Below are 22,316 nucleotides of genomic sequence, written 5' to 3'. Positions count from 1 at the left end.
TTCCCGCCAACATATGTGAGCAGGACTGAAAAGAGCAAACGAGACCATGGCTTTGCGTTACAACATTGTCTGTGCCATTCTTACTCTGATCTCCAGGACTAAATCAGTACATGGTACTGCGCCTACTACACAATTTACTCGCCTAATACCTGTACAGTAGGGTACAGTACTGTAGATTTGATGCTAATGAGCAGATACTGTGGGTAGCAGGCGAAAGTTTTGTATGTGGAGACGCTAGTTTGGTGCGATTTCGGAAGGCAGTAAACATTATCTATCATAGTAATATTTGGGCCAAGATTAGTCTCCTCACCACCTTGCTGCAACAGCAGTTTCTCTCTACCCACAGCCACCATGGACGAACCTAGTACCCCTAAGCACAGAAAACAACTAAATCGAGACCAGCGGCTTATGGTACATACATTATACAAGGCTGGCCACACACAGCGATGGATAGCAGACCATCTTAACTTTACCTTGAGGCAGGTGCAGTACGTGCTTACTGTCCCTGTCACCCCAAAGAAGAGGACAGGTAGACCCTCGACACTATCTCCTAAGCAAGTACAGAAGCTTATCCTTTTTATTAGGTCGTCCAAGAAAACAACACAAATGAGCTGCTCTAAACTTGCCGACTACTTTAACCTGCAATGGCATGTTAGAGAGTACGTTATTCGCTCAGCCCTCCGCGCGGTCAGGTATTCAAGAAGAGCGGCTCTCCAAAAGCCACCCCTTACGCGGGCAAATTAAGACAATCGGGTAGCTTTTGCAAGAGCCTACAGGTTTTAGACAGTTAAGTAGTAAAGATACTCTAGAGTGATGAAAGCTGGGTAACTAGGGGTCGACACAGGAAAAAGCAGGTTACTCGGCACGTGCTCGGTTACCTAGTGAGAGTTTTAATAATACTTGTATGGTAGACAAAGTATCTAAAAAGAGAGGTTAGATATTCTAGGGCTGCTTTAACAAGAGTGAAAAGGATCTATATATATATTTTAGGAGAAGGAGTAGGGGAGTACTAACACAAAGATATTGTAAGCGGGCTATCCCTACTGTTCAGAGATAGATGAGGATACGGCTAGGGTTAGTTTTCATGCAGGATAACGCTTCATCTTACCCCTCAAGGGGCACTCGTTGTGAGATAGCGTCAAGGAGGGTGCCAACTCTGTGGTGGCTAGCTTTCTCGTCAGATCTTAACCTAATTGAGGCTGTGTAGAACTAGATAAAGGGCCATATAGAGATTCACTACCCAGATCTCCCAGATGGACTTCAGAGGACTTATGACCAGGTTCGTTGTATAGTAAAAGAAGCATAGGATTATATTGCACCTAAAGATCTTGCCTCCTTAGTGAATAGTATGGGAGAGAGGTATCAGGCTGTAATTAATGCGGATGGCGGCCATACCAGATACAAATAGTCTAGTATACCATCTCAACTTCTACTAGTCGATAACAATCCTTGCTGCTGCCCCACATACTAAACCTTCCCCTGCTACCCCAGTACAGTAACAAACTGCTGTCACGATCATCGGATGCGGTATTGAAGATCGCGTGCTCATATGCCATTTCGGTTCAGCAGCTGCAGAATAAGCCCTGCGCGGCGTCAGCGGCGTTAGTGCAGCTAACCTGTTCAGGCAACGTGCAGATGCTTCGGTCGCCTGAGACAATGCATGGCAAAGCTTGAAGCTGAACACGACTCTTGACCCTCATGATATCCTCGTGGATTTCTCAGTAGTAATTACCAATCGCGCTGCGCTTCCCTTAGGAGCGGTTATAGACCTTATTCCCGAGTGCCACAACATTCGAGCGGCAAAGGCCGCGCAACCATCAGTAGATTCGTAGCTTCCACGGCTTTCGTGATCGGTATTCCCGGTGGAGATTGTACCTGCTATATTGGGTAACAACTCGTGGGCCTCTGCATCCCATGCCTCGGGTATTGAAAAAGCTTTCTCATGTTGTGAATGGTTCGTTAATCTTTCAGGCCTGCACCAAACCCGATACAGCTCCTACCATGGTTATCACATGGTCTTTTGCCGTGAGTGGCACAAACCCAGCACATGGGTATCGAGCAAGATCTAGCTTCAATGTGGACCTTGGAACCGTTAAAGCTTGAGCGGTTCCCGTCTGAAAGCTTATCCGCTGTCGCTACGAAGCTCTTACCATTTCACTGCGCTGGAAGATCGTGACGCGCGACCCTGCTTCATCGCATTCTAGTTAAGCCCCACGCGACATTACAATGGCCTCCGCCGCGGGAATCCAGCCGGACAAATACCATGCGACTGACGAGAAAGGCGACATCGAACGTAGCGCCAGCGTCTCGAAGACGGAGAAAGGAAGATGGGAGAGACTTTGGCCTGTGATCGCCTGCGGAGCTGGTTTGTTCTCAGATGGCTACCTCAACAATGTACGCAGAAACCGACCCAAGAAGCGACAACAAGACATCTCCCAACGCGACAACATCACTCCCTATCCCACCATGCGCCACCGCGATATAGGAGCCAAAACTGGAGCTGTGAAAATAGAAATGCTGATACAGGAATTGTAGATCATCGGACCGGTCAACACGATGCTGAAGACCATCTACCCAGACGCATATACGAACTCTTCCGCTCAAGCAAACGTTGCGAGTATAACTTTCGCGGGTACAGTTGTTGGAATGTTGTTCTTCGGTTACACATCTGATCATTTCTCGAGGAAATGGTCACTTTTCACCTCGACCATCATCATCATACTTTTCGCCATCCTGGGAACGGCGTCCTATGGGGCGGGTGGGAGTCCGAGTGGACTATTGACGGCGCTCGTCGTGTATCGGTTCTTCCTCGGAATAGGTACATGCTTCTGGAGAAAATTCGTGCTTGTTCAACTTGCTGACTTGCGGTAGGTATCGGCGGAGAGTACCCAGCAGGCAGCGTCGGTTGCGCAGAATCTACCGGCGAGCTCAAGCAAGGCACACGGAACAAATGGTTTATTCTCTTCACCAATGTACAGATTGATCTGGCCTTTTTTATCAGCGCCATCGTCGCTACTGTCGTTGTTCTTGCCACAGGGGAAAACCATCTACGAGTCGCTTGGCGTATTTGCCTTGGTATCGGCATCATCCCGCCTCTCTCGCTACTCTACCTTCGATTGAAGCTACAAGAGCCCGAGGCATTCAAGCGGGAGTCTCTGGCCAAAGCTAAGACACCATGGCTACTTATCATCAAGTATTACTGGTTCCGGCTTAGCATAGTCAGCATTATCTGGTTCATCTACGACTTCAGCGCGTACTCATTCGGCATCTACGCGACATCTATCTTGGCCAATCTACTAGGCGAGTCGGCACCACTATGGAAGAGTCTGGCATGGAACATACTCATCAACTTCTTCTACATGCCCGGTTGCCTTGCAGGTGCTTTCGTTGCGGATCTACCTTCCATGGGCCCTAAGAAGACACTGTTTATCGGCGTGACGTTGCAAGGTATCATCGGATTCATCATGGCTGGGTGCTATCCCTGGCTGAACAAGCCTGAGAACGTCGCTGGGTTCGTTGTGGTGTATGGTATATTCCTTGCGCTGGGCGAGTTCGGACCAGGTGATAATATCGGTCTGGTTGCTTCGAAAACCTGTGCGACTGGTATACGGTACGTCTCCTCATTACATGTTCATCCCTCCAACCTTTAACACCTAGACAGAGGCCAATACTACGGTATCGCAGCAGCTGTAGGCAAGATCGGTGCATTCGCCGGCTCCTACGCTCTCGACGCACTACAAAAAGCTGCAGGCGATGACGCAGTGGCTGCGGGCCGCAACCCCTTTTTCGTGGCCTCCACCCTTGCCTTTGTAGCTGCTGGTTTGGTGTTGCTGCTTCCGCACATCGGCCAGGATACCATTGGCCAGGAGGACGTCAAGTTTAGAGAGTATCTCACGGCGAATGGGTACGATACAAGCAAGATGGGTCTCCAGAGCGTAGACGCGGCAGGTGCGGAGAGTGATGAAAATGGCGCTGTACCGGTTGAGCAGACACACGGAAAATAGGTAGGTTCAGTGTGATGAGGACGTTCGACGATGACAAAGAGCTTTGTAGGTAATTCAAAGACTAATACGACATAAACTGACGTTGGCTGTAAGTCTCAAATTCCCAAAGCTGCCGATTTTCTCTGCCAACCACATGTATACATGTCTTAGAATAGCTTCAGAGCCCTCGAGCGCTATACAAAGACCCTACGATATTTCGGGCCTAGCGCTCTTTCACACTGCCGAGGCTGTTTGCGAAGCCGGAGAACCTGGAAACTATCCAACCACCACGTCACTAGCAGCTCCCCACCATGCAAGGCCGACGACATATATACCAGCTTCCAGCCCGCTTGATCCTCGCTATCCTGTCTTGAAGTGGAATGACCGCGCGTAATACTATTATACAATGATACACGGAGCAGCTCACCTCACGTGCCATTGGGCACATGTACCTAGGTACCTCGGGCCTTCGTACGCCAAAGCAGGCTTAAATAGAGACACCAGGCCTGTTCGGCAATATGGAACCAGGTGGAACAAGCCGTGGTATCCCCACACGGAGGAAAAGACTGCGTCTTCATGTGGACACTAGTATGCCTGCAAGCGTGTAGTTGAGCCCATCGCCCAGGCGGTTTGCTGTCGGGGAGAAGCAGTACTAAAAGACCAAATGCCCTCTATCAACCAAACAGCAAAATATATTGACCAATCCTCACCTCATACACTTAGATCCATCGTTCAAGACATCGAATCCTCGCCATCCGCCATGTCTCCAGCAGCCGTAACCTCGACCCCTCCTCCTACCAACACAACACCCCACACGAACGGAAAATCGTCTACCAAACCCGTTATAACACCTTCTTCGACGGCCGCCTCGCAAATCCCCGCTTGGGTTCAACCCGACCTCTCCCGTCTCCTCCGCGTAGAGCACAACCCAGGCTCCTTTACCTCGCGCTCAATTTCGCTCGTCAATCTCCCACCTGGCGCAGTCTTTGCCCGCATCACAAGCCCCACACCAGCCACCGTGGCCTACTCCTCCGTCCAAGCCTCGCGCGACCTCCACATAGAACTCAACTGCGACTTGGTATATATTAACCATAGCTGCAAGCCCAGTCTAGTGTTTGATATGCAGCGCTGGGAAGTGAGGGTGTCCGATGATGGAGAGGGGCTGAAGGAGGGCGATGAGCTGACGTTCTTTTATCCGAGTACGGAGTGGAGTATGGCTCAGCCTTTTGAGTGTTTGTGCAAGACGGGAGAGTGTGCTGGGGAGATCAAGGGAGCCAAGGATATGAGCAGGGAGGTGTTGGGGAGGTATTGGTTGAACAAGCATATTGAGGAGATGCTCGCTGAGAGGGACGGGCAGTAGAGGCGTTTTCAACGTGTGTTGTAACAAGAGATGTGCAAACAAGGCGTGAAGACATTGCATGCATTGTGGTGGGTTATTAGGATTCAACGTTGAAACGCTTAGAATAACACGAGAACGTGAATAGATACTATGAACATCAGTATCAGGTCTCATCTTAACTTCGTCCATCTTCAACAGTCTCGTCCTTCTTTCTACACAGCTCTGGGAACTTAATCCTTCCATCCTCCCACTCATCTACCAAGCCATCTCAACTCCTCTTCCCATGCTTTCCGCAATAGCGTTCTACCAGCATCTGCTAAAACACGCCCAGAACTTCTTCTCATCTTTCATAACCTTTTCAACGCGCTCAACTGTAACCTCCCCAAACCCCTTCCCAAACACCTTTTCATCGACTATCCTCCCCTCCACACCTCCCCTCCCACACCTCCCCTCCCTCCACCATAGCCTTAAAATCAACAAAAGTCTCTCCTTTCTCCTCAACCCACGCTTCAAATCCAAACTCACCTTTCTCCTTACCAACATACTTCCGAATAACGTGGTACGTCTTCAGCGCGCACTTCGTACCCTCTGTACCAGGGAGGCATGACTGGAAGCAACCTAGAGAGATGAGTAGACGCAATTGCTAGTAGTATGCAGTTGGCATAAATCCCAGTAGCGATGCTCGGCGTTGATGAGGTAATGAGATACGACTCCGCTTCATGTGGTGGTGGTGGTGGTGGTTGATGGCGAGTGAATAACCCGATGCCAGGAACTGTTTTACACTTGCTTGCTGACAAGCTAAGCAAATGCTGCATTGACTGTTGTCGTCTCATCTATCACAAGACGTGGCGAAATCATTTATGTGAGGTCTCCGGATGCGGCACATCAACATCAACCTGATACACCCGTTAGCCTCAACCTCCCATTTCATACCCTCCTCTTCCTCTCTCTTCACATACCTGTGCATACTGCCCATCCTTGTAAGCCGTCGGCCGCCTATCATCCATCTCCACACTCCACACCCCACCATCACCTCCCTCTTCCTCATCCTCCAACTTTCTATACTTGCCCTTCGCCCCGGGCAAACCTATCCCAGCATTCATCTTCGCCGCTCTCTTCCGTCGATCGCGCTTATTCTTGCACACGACTAGACTGATGATGAGACAGAACATGCCGACGGTGGCTAGAATGCATAGGATGATGACGATGATGAACCCGCGTTTCTGGGCATCATTTTCGAAGATGGAGTTTCGAGAATGGTTTTGGTGGGTGGTGATGCGCGAAGGCATGGTTGCTATGTTGTAGAGATGGAATGCGAGATTGTGTGTATAACGCCGTGTTACGAATGTTAAGAAGAAGAATAAAAAGACAAAAGTGATGGCTTTAAAATAAAAAAAAAACGAAGCAGAGGCTACAGCACACGATATAAACCCATCTTGCCTCGCCAAAAAAACGATGCCCACACAGCCGCCTCCTCTTCGACACCGCTTTGGCAACTCTGCTCACTGTTCATGATCGTCCTCAAGGATTCTACGTCCACAGTGACTCCGCCCGGCCCGCCTTAAAATAGCGACTTGCGCAAGCCCTCCTGCCAATCGCAATAACATGTGTCGTGTGACGGTGCGAGCATGACGTGGCGTGGTAAGCAACTGTGCCTGTGTGTAGTATGTAATTTCGCATCTCCAAGGTTCGCAAGTAGCACGGAATGTTGAACATATTCGACCGTTGACATGACTAGGAATTGTGAAGACATGGAGATGTGGAATTAGGCATTCAATCCCGCGGCAATGAGTCGTAAAATGTGGATGGCCTTATGAAAAAGCTCAGATCATGGTGGGTAAGATGAGATGTGGGGGCCTTTGTTCGTGTTCACGAAAGGACTGCGGATGGGAGTGTCAGCCTCGCTGATTCAGCAGTTAGCTGGGAACATGGAATACTGTACTGCGAAGAAGGTCGTTTTTTTTTGTTCTGAGTTGTATCTAGCACGGAAAACGTAGTCTCAAGGTATACGTGGTATTTTCCTTCTTCACACTTCTCGTAAAAAAGCAACAGCACCTAAGTATAGACTTTCAGGGTGGTATAGCTCATAGAAAACGAGCTTCTTCGGAGAAGCTGATGACTGTTGGTTGTCGAGCGATTATCGCTTAAGAAGGGACATGAAATAGTATATGCGCTGAGACATATGTATTAAATTGGATGAATACCGTAACCAACGCCGGGAAATGCATGGGCTCATCCTATGTATAACAACAATCAACGACGATCATACTTCATAATGTGACCAAACTCCCACCCTCATTACCGTTTCGCGAAAAAGCGGGCCAAAGCCTAAACAGCACAGCATAATCATCGTATACAACATCCACTCCTTCCTCCGCTCCCCCTATCCCCCATCTACATCCTCCTATAGTTCTCCGCCAACCCCTCAAATTGATCCAGGTTCTCAATCCCTCCCCCGGGACATTTCCAATCCCTCTCATACGCCTTATCTGGCAAAATGCCTGCCTCACGCCCCCGTCTATAACTCCACTGCGTGCTCTTCTCCGTCTCCCACGTCCAGTAGAACCAGCCCCAGCCAGCTTCAAACGCATCCATCTGACCGACAGCAAACTGGTAGAGCCACTTTTTGTATTCGTCGGAGTAGTCGCTAGGATCGGCATTGGCCTGGTCGCAGGAGCACTGGGAAGATTGTAGGGGACATTGCGGGGCGAGGACTGCGCCAGTCCTGTCGGTTGATTGAAGAGTGCCCTCCCAGCGTGATCCCGTGTTGACGTTGTTGATGTATTGTGTGCAGTCAGTGTCTGCTTGGGACCATTCTCCGCACATGGTCGGACCGAAACCTGTCTTCTTGTCCATGGAGCGCTTGCTTTGTTGAGTCCAGCCTTCGCAGGCAAATTGTAGCTTGTCGCGGTGTTTGAGCTTGATTTGGTCCGTGTTGAAGATGACGTATTGATGTACGTCGAGGAGCAGGTTATCGTTGCCCTGGAGCTTGCCTTGCCAGTTGTCTAGACCCATGAAGCCGTCGCCGAAGACGATGATGCCCTTGATGCCATCGGCGCGGATTTGATCAATGGCTTTCTGTGTCCAGGCTACGACTTTCTCCGTGTCGAGTTCGACGTTGCGGGGCTCGTTGACGAGTCCGTACATGGTGACTACATTCTTGTATCGATCCTGAGCGAAAAAGACGGAGAGCTGGTGGTGGACATCCAGCGTACGTTGCGCGTTTTTGTCGCCGTCTGTGCCATTCAACCAACCGATTTGGCCTTGGCGACCAGAATGGTTCCAGCCATTTTGACTACCTGGTGCGCCGTGAAGATCAAGATTCACGCGCAGTCCATTCTGGCGACAGTATTCAATACCACGCAGGAGGTAGCGCCATGCTACTTGAGGTACGTACGCATCGTCGTCGTAGGTTCGCACAATCCAGTAGCCGAAGGGGATGCGAACATGGTCCATACCAGCATCCCTAATCTCAGCAAAAGTCTTCTTGTTAATGAACGTAGAATAGTGCTTTTCCAATGTGTCTTTGGCCTTTGCCGGTCCAAGCTTGCTCACAAAGGTCCATTCGTCCAATACGTTGTCTTTGGATCCATACTGAGAGAAGTAAGAAGGTGTGATGAAGGGTTCGAGGTTGAGCCAACCACCGACATTTACACCACGGATAGGTGTCTTGCCATATTCGAACGAATCTGAGAGTTTTGGAACTGAAGGATTTGCTTGAACGTCGTCATCCCAATCGGAGTTGAGACCGATAATGGGGAGGCCACCGACAAGTTCATTGGTATAGGTGACATTAAAGTCATCAGTATCGTACCATGCCCATGGATCCAGTATGCCACCTCGATCTGCTTCTGGTACGCTGTTTCGGTCTTTCCCGGCTAGGTTGTCGTTCTTTGGTCCTGACGAGGCGGCAGCTGATCCGCTCCCTGAGCTCTCGTCATCACTGCTTCCTTTGCCCGAATGCAGGACAGCTACAGGTATGATGATGGCTAGGAGTATTATAACGCAGACTATGCCGAAGATAATGCGCTTTTTCTTCTTCTTTCGTGCCAGTTCCTCTTCCGTGTATACTGTTGGTGGGCCACTGCCTGCGCCCCCACGCTTCTCCATCATATATCGATAATCGGAATCGTCATCGTCGATGCGGCCCTCTTCAGCCAAAGGTCCACTAATAACGCGCCGCTTCTTCTGCTCTGTGCGTTGTAGCTTCTCTTGTCGTCTCCGCTCTCTTCGCTCCTCGGCTTCGGACGGTGTGTACTTGGACTCGTGTCTGCGTCTTCGTTCTTCCCGCTCGTCTTCGGTATACGTGCTTCGCTTCCTCTCGAGCTCATCATCAGTCTGACTTTGCTTCAACGCAGCAGCCTTCCGTCTTTCTTCTCGCCGCCTTCTAGCTTTCTCTTCAAGCATTGCGGCATCGCTTTCAGCTGCGCGTCGTCTACCCTCCTCCTCTTTTTGCTCCTTCTTCTTCTCTGCTCGCTCCTCCTTCACCCTCATCTTCTCTAGATTCTTCTCTTTCCTCCTAACCTCCTTCAGGTACTCGTCGTCGTAGTCGTAGGCTCCCCAACCCCCAGCTTTCTTCGCATTGGTCTTGTCAAGCTTAGCCAGCGCATCGAGACTCAGAGGAGCTGAGCTCCGACTTCCCCTCCGACTCCCATCTGTCGTAGAATTGCGCCGCGATCCTCGTGCTTTGCGTGGGGCCGGGGATTCTTGCTCTGACTCGCTTTGGTGCCTCGAGGGCCTTCGTGGCTTCGGAAGTAGGTCGCCTGAAGAGTCTGTCGCCCTGTGACCCTTTCTCCGTCTCCCCTCGTGGTCGTAAACCGTGTGTTCACCACGGGATTCTCTGCGCCTTCGTCGTTCGGGATCTACATCGCCGTGGGATTCTCTGCGTCGTCTTCGTTGGTCGCCCTGTGGTCGCCTGCGTGACGGGTCACGTTCGCGGTCGCTCATTGGAAAGGATGGTGGTGGTGGTGATGATGATGGTTATAGCAGTGCAACGAAAGCGCGGTGTAGAAACGTGGGGCTAGAATGCACCTCATAAGACGTCTGGAAAAAGCACGAAAGGAATAATAATACGCTCAATGGTCGCAGCCGGCTCTCAGACGCATGTGAATATCGGTAGCGAATATGTGTAATCGGCGGCCGGGCACATGCACGAGGTTGGGCTTGCTGGGATGTTGGCGTCGTTGCTGTGGAGATGAGCTGTTGATGTTCAGCCTGACGTGGCCGAGCACTGGGCGCCACAAGCCGCTTGGTTGGCCATCTTGGAAGTGCAACAAACTTGGACACAAGACGAGGAGTCGGCCTTGTGTAAATGTTATTGATGTTTGACAAGGCGGGTACCACGGGTGATGATGTTCTCAGCGCACACTTGGAGCACTTGGTAACAGACAGGCTGCGTATGCCTCTGTGGCGATGTCACCAATATAAACAAGCTGCAGGATACTTTCTCTGCAATACTCCAGCATGCTGCGCGCTGCATAGCATTTCCTGAAGAATGCCATAACGTCATACCGGGAATATCGTATCTGAACCAAGCCGTGAAGACCCTGTATCCCGAGATTAGCAACGGCGATGGCAGGGAAGATCTGCCCAAGCCGCCGCCCACTCGCTTCTCTGTGAATGACATCACTGCCCCTGTAATGATTGGCAAGCTCGTGCGTAGCCTCACGCTCCGTGGACAGTTGCAACTGGAAGTCGTAAAAATCATCATCATGCATTGTTGAATATGTGTGTGGTATCATAGCTGGAAATATACAAAAACAATGCGCCGTTGGTCATAGGGGTTTCATCCTACCCTTTACTCTTTTCAACCAACCAAGCCTGTGAAGGCCCACCCGTGCCTCTCTAATAAGCCTGTCTTTGGGTGATCGTGACGGTGTAATGAGAGTATCGCCTCTACAATGCCAATTCAGATTGCCACCCAAGCGTAATTACGAACTAGCGTTGGCCGCGGCACGCGGCGCGGCAGTCCTGTCGGAAGTGGTGATACATGCAATCCTCGATCTGCAAAGAGGTTATTGCAGATTTGTACTCGAGGTTACTCAAGAGGCAGAAACGCTCTGTGAGGACCCAACAGCCTCGGTGGATGCTGTCTCCTTGCCCTTGTCGGCTGCTTTCTTCTCGTCGTCGCTATAGAGGCCGTGTTCGTAGATATAGTCGACGACCTTGTCTGGGATATAGTAGCGGATGCTCTTACCCCGCTTGCGGAAGAGGCGGATCTTGGTGGAGGAGACATCGTTCTGGATAAGTTGCGGGATGACGCGGATGTTCTCCCTCCACTGCTGGAGCTGTACGAGCGCATCGTCTGTAGCATGTTAGTAGTTGTAGAGCGCTGAGTTGGATAAAACATACCGATATCAGTACCACTACGCTCGAGGATGAAGGCACCATAATGACCCAAGATTCTGCTTAGATCCTCGCGAGCCCAGAGGCCCGGTGTGCTCATGGTTTGGATTAGGTCGGCGCCTGCGAGCAGCGCTACGTGGATGCGTCGCTTCTCGCCGTTCTCGCTCGTAATGCCTCCCATGACCTCGTTAAGTTCATGGTCGAAGTGGTCGAGTACCTTGACGGTTGGGAGGTACTCCTTGTGCAGCGGCTCCCAGGGGTCAACACCAATCCAAGTCGAGCTGTCCTCTACAGCGATCCTCGTCATGTTGATTCGGTGTTGTGCGGAAGCCAGTCCAGCTTTCTTGTAGGCGTCACCGACAGGGCTGAAGAAGCCGCCCACAACCTCGTAGTCGGTCTCGAACTCGCAGTAGTCGGCAGCCTCTTCAAACATGCGCAGATGTAGATTTGTTGGCGGGGAGAAGGATCCACATGATACAAGCACGAGAGGCTGCTTCTTGGGGTTTGAGAGAGTCTTCTTCAATCGTTCCTTGGGGAATGTGTAGTTGTCGAGCGACATGGCGTCGACGTTGGGCAGCCCAGAGTCGAGCAGGATGTCGCGGTTATCAGTCGAGGACATGGTAGCGACAGTGATGTTGCTTGGAGCGATGCGCGGGCGGATAGCAAGGGGGGACCTCGGAGGGGTGAGTGGTCGGCTATGTAGTGGTGGAATGCGGAGGTGACGGCGGGGTTGGGTTGCGGCAGCAGGTAGGTTGTGTGTGGTATTTCTGAAAGGCAAGGTCAATTGCCGGCGGCAGGGGACCATTTATGAGTGAAAGGCTTACGAATACCGCGATAAACGGGGTCACCGGGAGACTACTGGGAGACTAGGCGGTAGTAAGAAGTGAGTCGATAGGAGCCTGGTTATGACGCGGGGGGCAGCGAGGCGACACCCGACGGACTGTGTTTGCAGACAGTGGGCGTAACAAAGCGGACTAGGTGAGACTGTGAAAGTGGGATAGGTCTGATTGGAACAGAGGGAAATAGTTGTACAGGCAGATCCGGCCGTGGAGGAGGGGGCATCTTGTACCATTTTGCGTTTGCTTCTAGGCGGCCGTTGAGACACTGGACACGGGCGGCGGGGCTTCCCAGGGTTGTTCTTTTTGCCTGCAACCGCACATCTCGCCGTGCCATAACTCCGGCGCTCCAGCCCTTCCGAGCCGCAAACTTTGTGTGGCACCCGCCTATGAAATGCCTTTTGCATGCGAACATTCGCCAAATGGCAAGCGAGGTCTGCAAACTGCTCGGGGAGAAGTGGGAGGCTCACGTGGGCGTGTCGGCATTTCCCCGACCCCACAGGCACCCGACTATGTTTTGGAATTAGTCTTCTTGGGCCGTGGGATGCATATGCTGAACAATCAGTGTGCTTGGCCCTAGAGCAGACGGGATTGCTCGTCTGTTACGCCCGACCCTGACTTGTGACTGTAGGCGCTAGAGGATGACTAGAAGTGAGCTGATTACTCACAAAGGGACCTTTGAAGCGAAATCGGAGTACTGTAGGCTAACACGAGGAAGTACACGACGTTTGCCTGCGTATCCTGGTCCAAACAGTCTTATCAAGACATGCTCTTTCCAACCTATGTGGCCATGGACTGCTCAGTCGAAAGGTTCTGACAACACCACACCCAGCAGTAGCGTGCGAAGTGCTTCCTTTAGATACTCTAACCTTGAGAATGAGACAAATCAGCCTCAATGCTTTCATCCCCACTTAGTCGGGCTGGATAACCCGAGACCAAGACGGAGGGCCGCAACGGTCAGATAGGCTCAAGTGAGCTACTGCAAACATATTCGCGAGAGTACCATGGCGTCAATAGTTCACCGTTGATACCGCTGTAGTGCAATGAAAGATGCTCCGTAGTCAGTACTGAGTGGGCAGGCGCGGGCCGTACTTTCTTCGTATGCGGCAACTGCGACTTCCTCTATCGATAACAACAAAGCCGCTAGTCAGGTCACGTAATTAGCTCCGTCTGGCATGCAGGTGGACATGGACGTCGAGTATTCGCCAGCGTCACTACAGTATTACCATCTCTTTCTATTACCCATCATACTACCAGAGCAATACACTCGTTTGCTCTGTTTGATTCCACCAGCCACATTCACCGCCGCCACCGCCTTCGCCGTGTTTGCACCTACCGCACTTGCTTGAGCACACGCCTAATGGCGCGTCCTTGATGGCATCCAGAGGACCTCGTGAAAGGTAAATACCTTCCCACTCGACCCTTGGCTGCTGCAGTTTGCTTCTACCCCACGGTTCAACACCATCAGCTGCTGCGGTTCACAACCAAGTCTCACTTTGCTTTGCCGATACAGAAGTGCTGCACCCGCCGGGGCCACAGTCTGCGCGCATCTCGATTTCACAAGCCTGTAGTCAGAATCTCATGTCGTCCAGAGTCACTCGCTCGCAAAGGCGCCAATCCGCCAACACCAACGACCACTCGCCCCTCGCACCTCCCCCACCCACAGCCCTACCGCCGCCCGCACCAGCCTCTCGCAAGAGGAAGTCCTCAGCGCGAGAACCTAGCCCAGAGCAACCGGACAACGCAGAGCCAGCACCCAAACGTGGTGCTCGTAACAAGCGAACCAAAGTCGACTCTCAGGACCCGCGCGCTCCACCTGCAACCAAGGCCAAGAAAGCCAAAGGCAAAGCAGCCATGTCTTCATCTGGGTCTGTGCCAATGGCTCCAACACAGGAGCTCGCGCTGACTGAAAACAGCCCACCATCAGATCCTATTGACGAAAAGTCGACGCCGCAACTCTCAAAACGCACCAAGGGCGGCCGCAAGAGCAAACCTTTAAACGCCGCGCCCGACGCCGATACTCCTTCCACATCCCGCCGAAGCTCCCGAAAGTCGAACAAGACTGGAGACGACACAAGCATGGACGATGCACTCACGAACAACGCCGAAGAGGAGACGCGCCAGCCTGACGATCATCACACCAGCGACGACGAGAATGGCGACGAACATGGAGAGCGATACGATGAGGACGACGACGACGACGATGATGATGATGACGATGACGATCCCTTCACCAGCGGCTTCCTTGGACGCAACTCGCACAGTCTCTCTGCGTTGAGGCAGCTCACCGGTATGATGGCGGGTACCACACAGCGCCTTCGGGGCATCCTAGACCAACTACGGTCGCCAGACATGTCCATGCAGCTGATTGCGCTGCAAGAGCTGTCCGAGGTCCTCCTCATCTCCACAGAGGACAACCTGGCAGGCCACTTCTCTCCCGATGCCTACGTCAAGGAACTGGTCAAGCTCATGCAGCCGAACGAGTTCACAATGGAGGAGAACCCGGAGCTTATGTTGCTCGCCTGCCGATGCTTGGCCAACTTGATGGAGGCCTTGCCCCAAGCGACCGCCAATGTCGTTTACGGTGGCGCCGTGCCTGTACTCTGCTCAAAGCTGCTCGAAATCAACTTTATCGATCTAGCTGAGCAATGTCTGAGCACCTTGGAGAAAATCTCCGTGGAATTTCCTGGAGTCATTGTACGGGAAGGCGGTCTCACAGCGTGCCTGACGTTCCTCGATTTCTTCGCCACAAGCACACAGCGGGTAGCCGTCACAACTGCCGCCAACTGCTGTCGGAACATCCCAGAGGATTCCTTTCCGGTCGTTCGCGATGTCATGCCTATACTCGAAAACATCCTCAACAACAATGACCAAAAGGTCGTGGAACAAGGCTGCATCTGTGTATCAAGGATCGTCCAGAGCTTTAGACAGCAGGAGAGCAAGCTGGAGGAGCTGGTCAGCCCAGGTCTTCTCAAGGCCATCCTGCGACTTCTCCTACCAGGCAGCACGAACCTCATTGGACCCAGTATTCACACCATGTTTCTCCAGGTTCTCGCCTACACGGCCAAGGCCAGCCCACGTCTATCAGCTGAGCTCCTGAAGATGAACGTAGTCGATACTCTGTACCAAATTCTCACCGGTGTCTCGCCTCCCAGTGGCACCGAGGGCGTCGCAGCTAAGATCGATTCTGTAGTTATCATGCAAGCTCTGATTCATCGGCCCAAGGACCAGGTGTTCGAGACATTGAATGTCATTTGCGAGCTATTGCCTGACGTCTCAACCGATGGCCTAACGTACCTTGACGATCTCTTCGATGCGGGCTACCCAGGCGACGATCTCCTTCCGTTATCCTCCACGAACAAGAAGACTGCAAATGAGAAGCGTGTCGAGTTACTGGAAGATTGTAAGGCAGAGGTTAAGCGCTTCGCTGTAATTCTTCTACCAACTCTGACGGACGCCTACTCGAGTACTGTTAACCTCAGTGTTCGGCAAAAGGTGCTTACCGCTCATCTCAAAATGCTGTCAAATTTGGACACCGACATTCTAGAGGAGGCCCTACGGCCTGTGCCATATGCCTCGCATCTGGCGTCAATCTTTACGCAGCAAGATCATCCATCCTTAGTCACGTACGCGTTGCAGGCTGCTGAACTACTACTCAAACGACTGGAGTCCATTTATCGATATCAGTTCTATCGCGAAGGTGTCGTTTCCGAGATCTTACAATTGGCAAATCGACCTTGCAAGGCTCTGGATACTAAGCCTAAGGACTCAAAGTCAACAGTTGAGGTTGAGGTGGCAGCCGACTCAGGCGCCAGCACGGTTTCCTCTGCAGAACAGGACGCTGAGCGAGAAGCCGCTCATTCGAGCGAAGGCGTGGATGTTGAAATGCAGTCCGATGATGGAGAAGACGTAGATCCGGACGATGATCTAAACGAAAGCAGCCAGAACCGGGACGAGGATGACGAGTCAGACTCTTCATCATCTTCCGACCAGCGAGAACCACTACCAATGCCTGACATCGAAGACATCATTACACTACGTGCTAAGAAGTTTATTGAAGCTCACGAGAAGGACTCCGACAAGCCTATACGCGACAAGGCTTCTGCGGTCTTGGAGGATCTAAAGTCGCTTGCTGATGAGATCAAGATGTGCGTTGCTGATGGCAATACAAACGACTGCATGAACCTGTTCACTCGACTGGCATCTTATTTCGAAGGCGATGCGTTGGAAAGCATTACAAGCTACGAGCTTAAGACTTCAAAGATTGTGGAAGTGTTGTTGGAGCTGTTTTCGACCTCTACATCCGACAACAATGTCGACCCTAGGCCCATCTTCCTCGAAGCCTTCATGGGAGGTAGTAGCCAGAGCAAGATCAAAACCGCGAGCACTGCATCTCCAGCTACGCCCTTTAGCGTGCTGGTCCATAAGCTTCAAGATTTGCTGAGCCGGTCTGAACATCTCGACGTGATCACTGTTCACCAAAACATGTATGACAGCCGAGGAAGCGCGACTTCCATGCTTGCCAAACAGCTTCGCCTAAAGCTTGTCGCCGATGACGATTCAGGCATTCCAAAGACTTATCGCAACATCATGGTTTCCATTCATGCCATTGCGACATTCAAAGCCTTGGATGACTATCTCCGACCACGTATTAGCCTGGCAGATCGGCCACGCCCCTCCAAGTCTCGGGATCAATTTCCCTCTAGGGATCAGTTCGAGGCCATGTATGCTCAAGCTCTCTCTGAAGGACGTGCACCCCCGCCGCCTCATACCCCCTCAGATACGACGAACAGTCCTTCAAAGAAGTCTTCACGATCCAAGGGAGCTCCGACCGATTCACCGCAACCTGGACCGAGCTCGACTCCGCGAGAGAAGTCTCGGCGATCGAGTAGGCGTCAACAGGCGCAGCTCCCTCCACCGCCGCCACCACCTCCCGCGAAGCCTCACTCGAACAGCAGTCAAGACCCAGTCGAATGCGCTGATGAAGCGCAGCTCTCTGACGGAGATTCTATGGATGAGGACAGCGCCTTGAATGCTATCGTCGACGAGCTTGACGACGAGTTGGATGAGGAAATGCCTGATCCATCGGCTGTTAGTGTTGAAGTTGCATCAACCGGGCAGGCCACTGCTCGCGATGAAGATGGAACGAGGATTGCTACACCTGTGCAAAGCACACCTTTGGCAAAACCACCTCCCGAGAACCGAACACCAGCATCTCGTTTGTCTGCATTACTACAGAGCTCAGCTGCTATGCGTCAAAACTTGGGTGGTGCGGCGAGCGCTCTTTCATATGCTGCCGCTGTACAATCGACCCCTCAAGACTGGCATATCGAATTCAGCGTGAACGACCAACCACTCTCAAATGAGACGACAATCTACCGAGCTGTACACTTTAGCCAGTCTCAACCATCAGACGGGTCACATCGCTCGGTTTGGAATGGCATTCATACTATCAAGTTCAAGCGGGTCCAAGGCCCTCCACCAAGCGAGCCTAGCTCCTTGACACCACCCCCAGAGTCGAGGTCGGACGTTTCGGGTATGCCAGCCTCGCTTGATCAGCATCCTGTGACGTCCGGTATCCTGCGACTGCTAAGCATACTTCACGGGCTGAACTCGCACCTTGATGACATCCTCCTGGCGAACGAGCGGGTCAAATTGAACGCTGAGCCGCTCTCACAGTTCGTCAACACGAAGCTTACAGCAAAACTGAACCGTCAGCTGGAAGAGCCTCTTGTGGTAGCCAGCAACTGTCTTCCCAGCTGGAGCGAGGACCTGGCTCGTTTCTACCCATTCCTTTTCCCATTCGAGACACGCCACCTCTTCCTGCAGTCCACCTCGTTCGGCTACTCAAGGTCGATGACGCGATGGCAGAACTCGCAACCCACGAGTGACTCACGCGACAGCCGACATCGCGATGAGCGGCCTTTCTTAGGTAGACTTCAGCGCCAAAAGGTTCGCATCTCCAGGTCTCGAATCTTGGAGTCCGCAATGAAGGTCATGCAGCTTTATGGGCATTCAGCTAGTGTTCTGGAAGTGGAGTACTTTGAGGAAGTGGGAACTGGCCTGGGACCAACGCTAGAATTCTACTCTACCGTGTCCCGCGAGTTTTCAAAGAAGAAGCTGAAGCTCTGGCGGGAGAACGAGTCTAACGATAGCGACGAATACGCCTTTGGTAAGCGAGGCCTCTACCCCGCTCCTATGAGCGCTGAAGAAGCAAACACCGAGAACGGAGAGAAGCGTCTTGAGCTGTTCAAGATTCTGGGCAAATTCGTTGCTCGATCTATGCTGGACTCTCGCATCATCGACGTATCCTTCAACCCAACGTTCTTCCGCATCAGCGATGGTACTAGTGCAGCAGTCGCACCATCTCTTGGAGCCATCAAGGCCGTCGATGAAGATCTAGCCAAGTCCTTGCTGCTGCTCAAGCAATTTGCTGATGCAAAGAAGAAGGTCGACAACGACAGCATGAGCGCAACAGCAAAGGCCGCAGCTCTGCAAGACATTGTCATCCAAGATTGTCGGGTAGAAGACCTAGCTTTGGACTTTACACTTCCGGGCTACGGTTCGATCGAGCTTATTGCAAACGGTGCGGATACACCAGTCACGATCGAGAATGTCGACACGTATGTAGAAAAGGTCATCGACTTCACGCTTGGCTCGGGTGTACAGCGGCAAGCGGATGCTTTCCGCGCAGGTTTCACAGAGGTGTTCCCATACTCTGCGCTCAAGGCGTTTACTCCAGATGAGTTGGTGATGCTGTTCGGCCGGACGGATGAGGATTGGTCGCTAGAAAGTAAGTTTCTTAGTATATAGCTGTTGATCACTGTTGCTAACTACATTCCAGCTCTGATGGATTCCATTAAGGCAGACCACGGCTACAATCTCGATAGCAAAAGCGTGCGTAACCTGCTTGCTACCATGAGCGAATTCGATGCACAGGAGCGTAGGGACTTCCTGCAGTTCATCACCGGCAGCCCCAAGCTCCCGATTGGAGGTAAGCTACTTCACTTGTCTTGCGACAAACATTCTCTTACTAATCTCTTTCCAGGCTTCAAAGCTCTCACGCCGATGTTCACGGTTGTCTGCAAACCCAGCGAACCACCCTTTACGTCCGACGACTACCTTCCTTCCGTCATGACTTGCGTCAACTACCTGAAGATGCCCGACTATAGCACCGTCGAGATCCTCCGCGAGAAGCTCAGCGTGGCCATCCGCGAGGGCCAAGGCGCTTTCCATCTTTCTTAGACTGTTGGCCCGGTGGTGGTATGATCATGATGATGACGATGGGGAGTGAGGAGGACACAAGATTATGGATACCCTGGTGCTTTTGCGTTGGGGGGCGCCAGACATGTAATTCCACGTTTTTTTCTCTCGAACATGCATAGATTCAACGCCTTATTGCGATATCATCTGTTGGTTTCCAGTATGCATTGTAAAGGTCAACGATAGGATCAGGGCGTTCTTCGTGTGTTTTCAAAGCTTGTCTGCGAATTTTGGACTTTTAGAATCGCAAAAGGATTTGTGGTCGGTTTTTTTCTTCGTCCATTTACACGGTGTTGGTGCAAATGTGTTTTGATCAGTGTATGGTCATGAGTAGGAAATAATCGTTAGGAAGACTGCGTAAGTGCCTCGTCATTGCTTTACCGACGTTGTTCAAAATGGAAAGGGTAACTTGGTTGCGCATGCCGGCGCGTGGTGCGAGTTCTCGAATTCTGCAAGGTAGAGGAGTCGCTGTCCAATACTCATCTCGCAAACAAGGAGGTAAGATGAAAGCTGAAGCGCTGTATATTTCACTTCAACACCAACGACATGCCATCCCTCACGCGTAGACCATCTTCCATATTTGCAGACACTAGAGGTTTGCTTACACCACTCATCCAACCAGGAAGGTACGTCAAGGTATTGATTACTCCAACATTTCGGTGAAGAAATCTATTTCTCCATGTCTACTCATTGTTTCGCGTGTTCAACCGAAATGCCGATTCTACCTTCCTATCACATCACACCACATTATCCGTTGCCAATCCAAAAGTCTCGTGAAAGGTAAATAGCATTATCCGTTAAATGATCGTGAGCCCCCGAATCCAGTCGAACCTTTATCATTACATAGCTAAACCAAACGCTTGCATCTGTGGTATCGTGCCACAACATGACCCACTCTTTCCCTCATACCCTGCGCTATGAAGACGCATATGTCGATTAACTAGTCGCCATAATAATCTAGTCCTCCTCTTGGGAGTCGGCGAGAGCAGAATCGGCGTCGGCAGCAGACTGGCTCTTGCCGCCTGAGGCCTTTCCGTTGCCAGAGGCACCGTTGGCACCGTTTGCACCGTTTGAAGTGCCAGTAGCGCCGTTCGCACCGTTGGCACCTTTAGCACCGTTGGCATCAGTGGCACCGGAGTTAGAGGCAGCACCAGTGTTAGCACCAGTGTTGCCAGTAGCACCGTTTCCAGTAGCAGAACCAGTAGTAGACTGTCCAGCACCAGCCGAGCCAGCCGAGCCAGCCTGAGGAAGCTGACCTTGCTGAGTGCCGGTGGTAGAGCCAGTGCCCGCAGCACCAGTTCCTTGCTGAGTTCCAGTAGCAGATCCAGCTCCTGCAGCACCGGTTCCTGCAGCACCGGTTCCTGCAACCCCAGTACCAGTCTGCTGGCCTGGGACAGGAGGAGCAGCACCGTTCGCAGGGGGAGCGGGAGGGGCAGTGCCAGCGGGACCAGCAGCACCAGGAGCAGAAGGAGCGGCGTTACCAGCGAGACCAGCAGGCTGCTGACCGGCAGTGGGAGGGGTTGGGGGAGTGGCAGCTCCGGTACCCTGTTGGCCCTGACCAGCGCCTGGGATATGTCAGTGTCTATGCTTGGAGCTTCTGGATTTCAGACTACTTACCGGCAGTGGGAAGATTGGCTTGTCCGTTACCGGCCTGTCCGTTACCAGCCTGTCCGTTACCAGCCTGTCTGTTTCCAGCAGTGTTGCCACCTGCGGCAGCTGTGCCGTTGTTTGCACCTGCAGCGCCCTTGACTAAAGTCAGCATGTTTCAAAGGTCCGAGGTGAGGAAATACTCACGTTAACACCAGCACTGTTGGCAGTACCAGCAGTGCCAGCAGTTGTTCCAGCAGCACCCTTCTTTCCCTTGCCCTTGCCCTTCCCTTTGCCGTTTGCAGCGCCGGTAGCAGCAGTGTTGGCAGCACCAGCACCAGCTGCGTTGCCGCCAGCCGCACCACCACCCATCAGTCCACCGAGAAGATCACCAAGGCCCCCAGCTGCGCCCGCTGCTCCTCCCGCTCCGCCCGCTGCGCCGCCTGCACCCCCAGCAGCGCCGCCACCAAGGCCACCGAGAAGGTCACCAAGTCCTCCGGCTCCACCAGCGGCACCCCCAGCTCCGCCAGCACCGCCTGTCAATCCACCGAGAAGTTGGTCAAGCTGACGCTTGGTCTTGAGCTTCTCGGTAGAGAGCTTGCGGACGGTAGAGACGAAGTGTGCTGGCATCTTCTGACCACCAGTGGTGTCAACCCATCGCTTTCCAAGACCGGTGTTGGTGAAAGGAGCTGGAGCCGCAACAGCGGACGCTGCCAAAGAGGCGAGAAGGATGGAGGAGTCGAACTTCATATTGAATGATAAATAAGATTTGTAGAAAAATTGAGATGAACTGCCCGGCAGTAAAGTACGTAGAGAGTGTATAAAGGAATAAAAGCCGGCTAGCAGCGATATGTACAAGGAAGGATGTTGAAGAGAAGTAGAGAACAAGGACTGAGATGTTCAACGAGTATCGAACTGAAGAATAACACTATAGTCTGGGCAGGACATTCCCTCTATATATCA

At 52.1% G+C, this 22,316-nt stretch overlaps 6 protein-coding genes across 6 annotated transcripts; 3 read left to right on the top strand and 3 right to left on the bottom strand.

The window, feature by feature from the left end:
• Positions 1-2,226: 2,226 nt before the first annotated feature.
• On the top strand, positions 2,227-4,004 carry ALTATR162_LOCUS5278 (uncharacterized protein; the record flags this gene model as incomplete). Its single annotated transcript, XM_043312897.1, has 4 exons — positions 2,227-2,394; positions 2,536-2,818; positions 2,872-3,610; positions 3,662-4,004. The coding sequence occupies 4 exons, from the start codon at positions 2,227-2,229 to the stop codon at positions 4,002-4,004; spliced, it is 1,533 nt and encodes a 510-aa protein (XP_043168832.1).
• A 739-nt stretch (positions 4,005-4,743) lies between these two features.
• Positions 4,744-5,343, top strand: ALTATR162_LOCUS5277 (uncharacterized protein; the record flags this gene model as incomplete). Its single annotated transcript, XM_043312896.1, has 1 exon — positions 4,744-5,343. One exon carries the CDS (start codon positions 4,744-4,746, stop codon positions 5,341-5,343), a length of 600 nt encoding a protein of 199 aa, XP_043168831.1.
• A 2,373-nt stretch (positions 5,344-7,716) lies between these two features.
• On the bottom strand, positions 7,717-10,269 carry ALTATR162_LOCUS5276 (uncharacterized protein; the record flags this gene model as incomplete). Its single annotated transcript, XM_043312895.1, has 1 exon — positions 7,717-10,269. One exon carries the CDS (start codon positions 10,267-10,269, stop codon positions 7,717-7,719), a length of 2,553 nt encoding a protein of 850 aa, XP_043168830.1.
• Positions 10,270-11,363: 1,094 nt separating this feature from the next.
• Positions 11,364-12,286, bottom strand: ALTATR162_LOCUS5275 (uncharacterized protein; the record flags this gene model as incomplete). The annotated part of the gene is made up of 2 exons (XM_043312894.1): positions 11,364-11,626; positions 11,674-12,286. The coding sequence occupies 2 exons, from the start codon at positions 12,284-12,286 to the stop codon at positions 11,364-11,366; spliced, it is 876 nt and encodes a 291-aa protein (XP_043168829.1).
• A 1,798-nt stretch (positions 12,287-14,084) lies between these two features.
• Positions 14,085-19,748, top strand: ALTATR162_LOCUS5274 (uncharacterized protein; the record flags this gene model as incomplete). The annotated part of the gene is made up of 3 exons (XM_043312893.1): positions 14,085-19,296; positions 19,348-19,497; positions 19,552-19,748. 3 exons carry the CDS (start codon positions 14,085-14,087, stop codon positions 19,746-19,748), a joined length of 5,559 nt encoding a protein of 1,852 aa, XP_043168828.1.
• Positions 19,749-20,723: 975 nt separating this feature from the next.
• Positions 20,724-22,103, bottom strand: ALTATR162_LOCUS5273 (uncharacterized protein; the record flags this gene model as incomplete). Its single annotated transcript, XM_043312892.1, has 3 exons — positions 20,724-21,331; positions 21,384-21,510; positions 21,561-22,103. 3 exons carry the CDS (start codon positions 22,101-22,103, stop codon positions 20,724-20,726), a joined length of 1,278 nt encoding a protein of 425 aa, XP_043168827.1.
• Positions 22,104-22,316: the final 213 nt, after the last annotated feature.

The sequence above is a fragment of the Alternaria atra genome, assembly GCF_907166805.1.
Source record: "Alternaria atra isolate CS162 genome assembly, contig: 25, whole genome shotgun sequence".
Lineage (NCBI taxonomy): Eukaryota > Fungi > Ascomycota > Dothideomycetes > Pleosporales > Pleosporaceae > Alternaria > Alternaria atra.
Note: the sequence above shows the minus strand (reverse complement) of the source record. Positions and strands in the feature narration are given on the sequence as shown.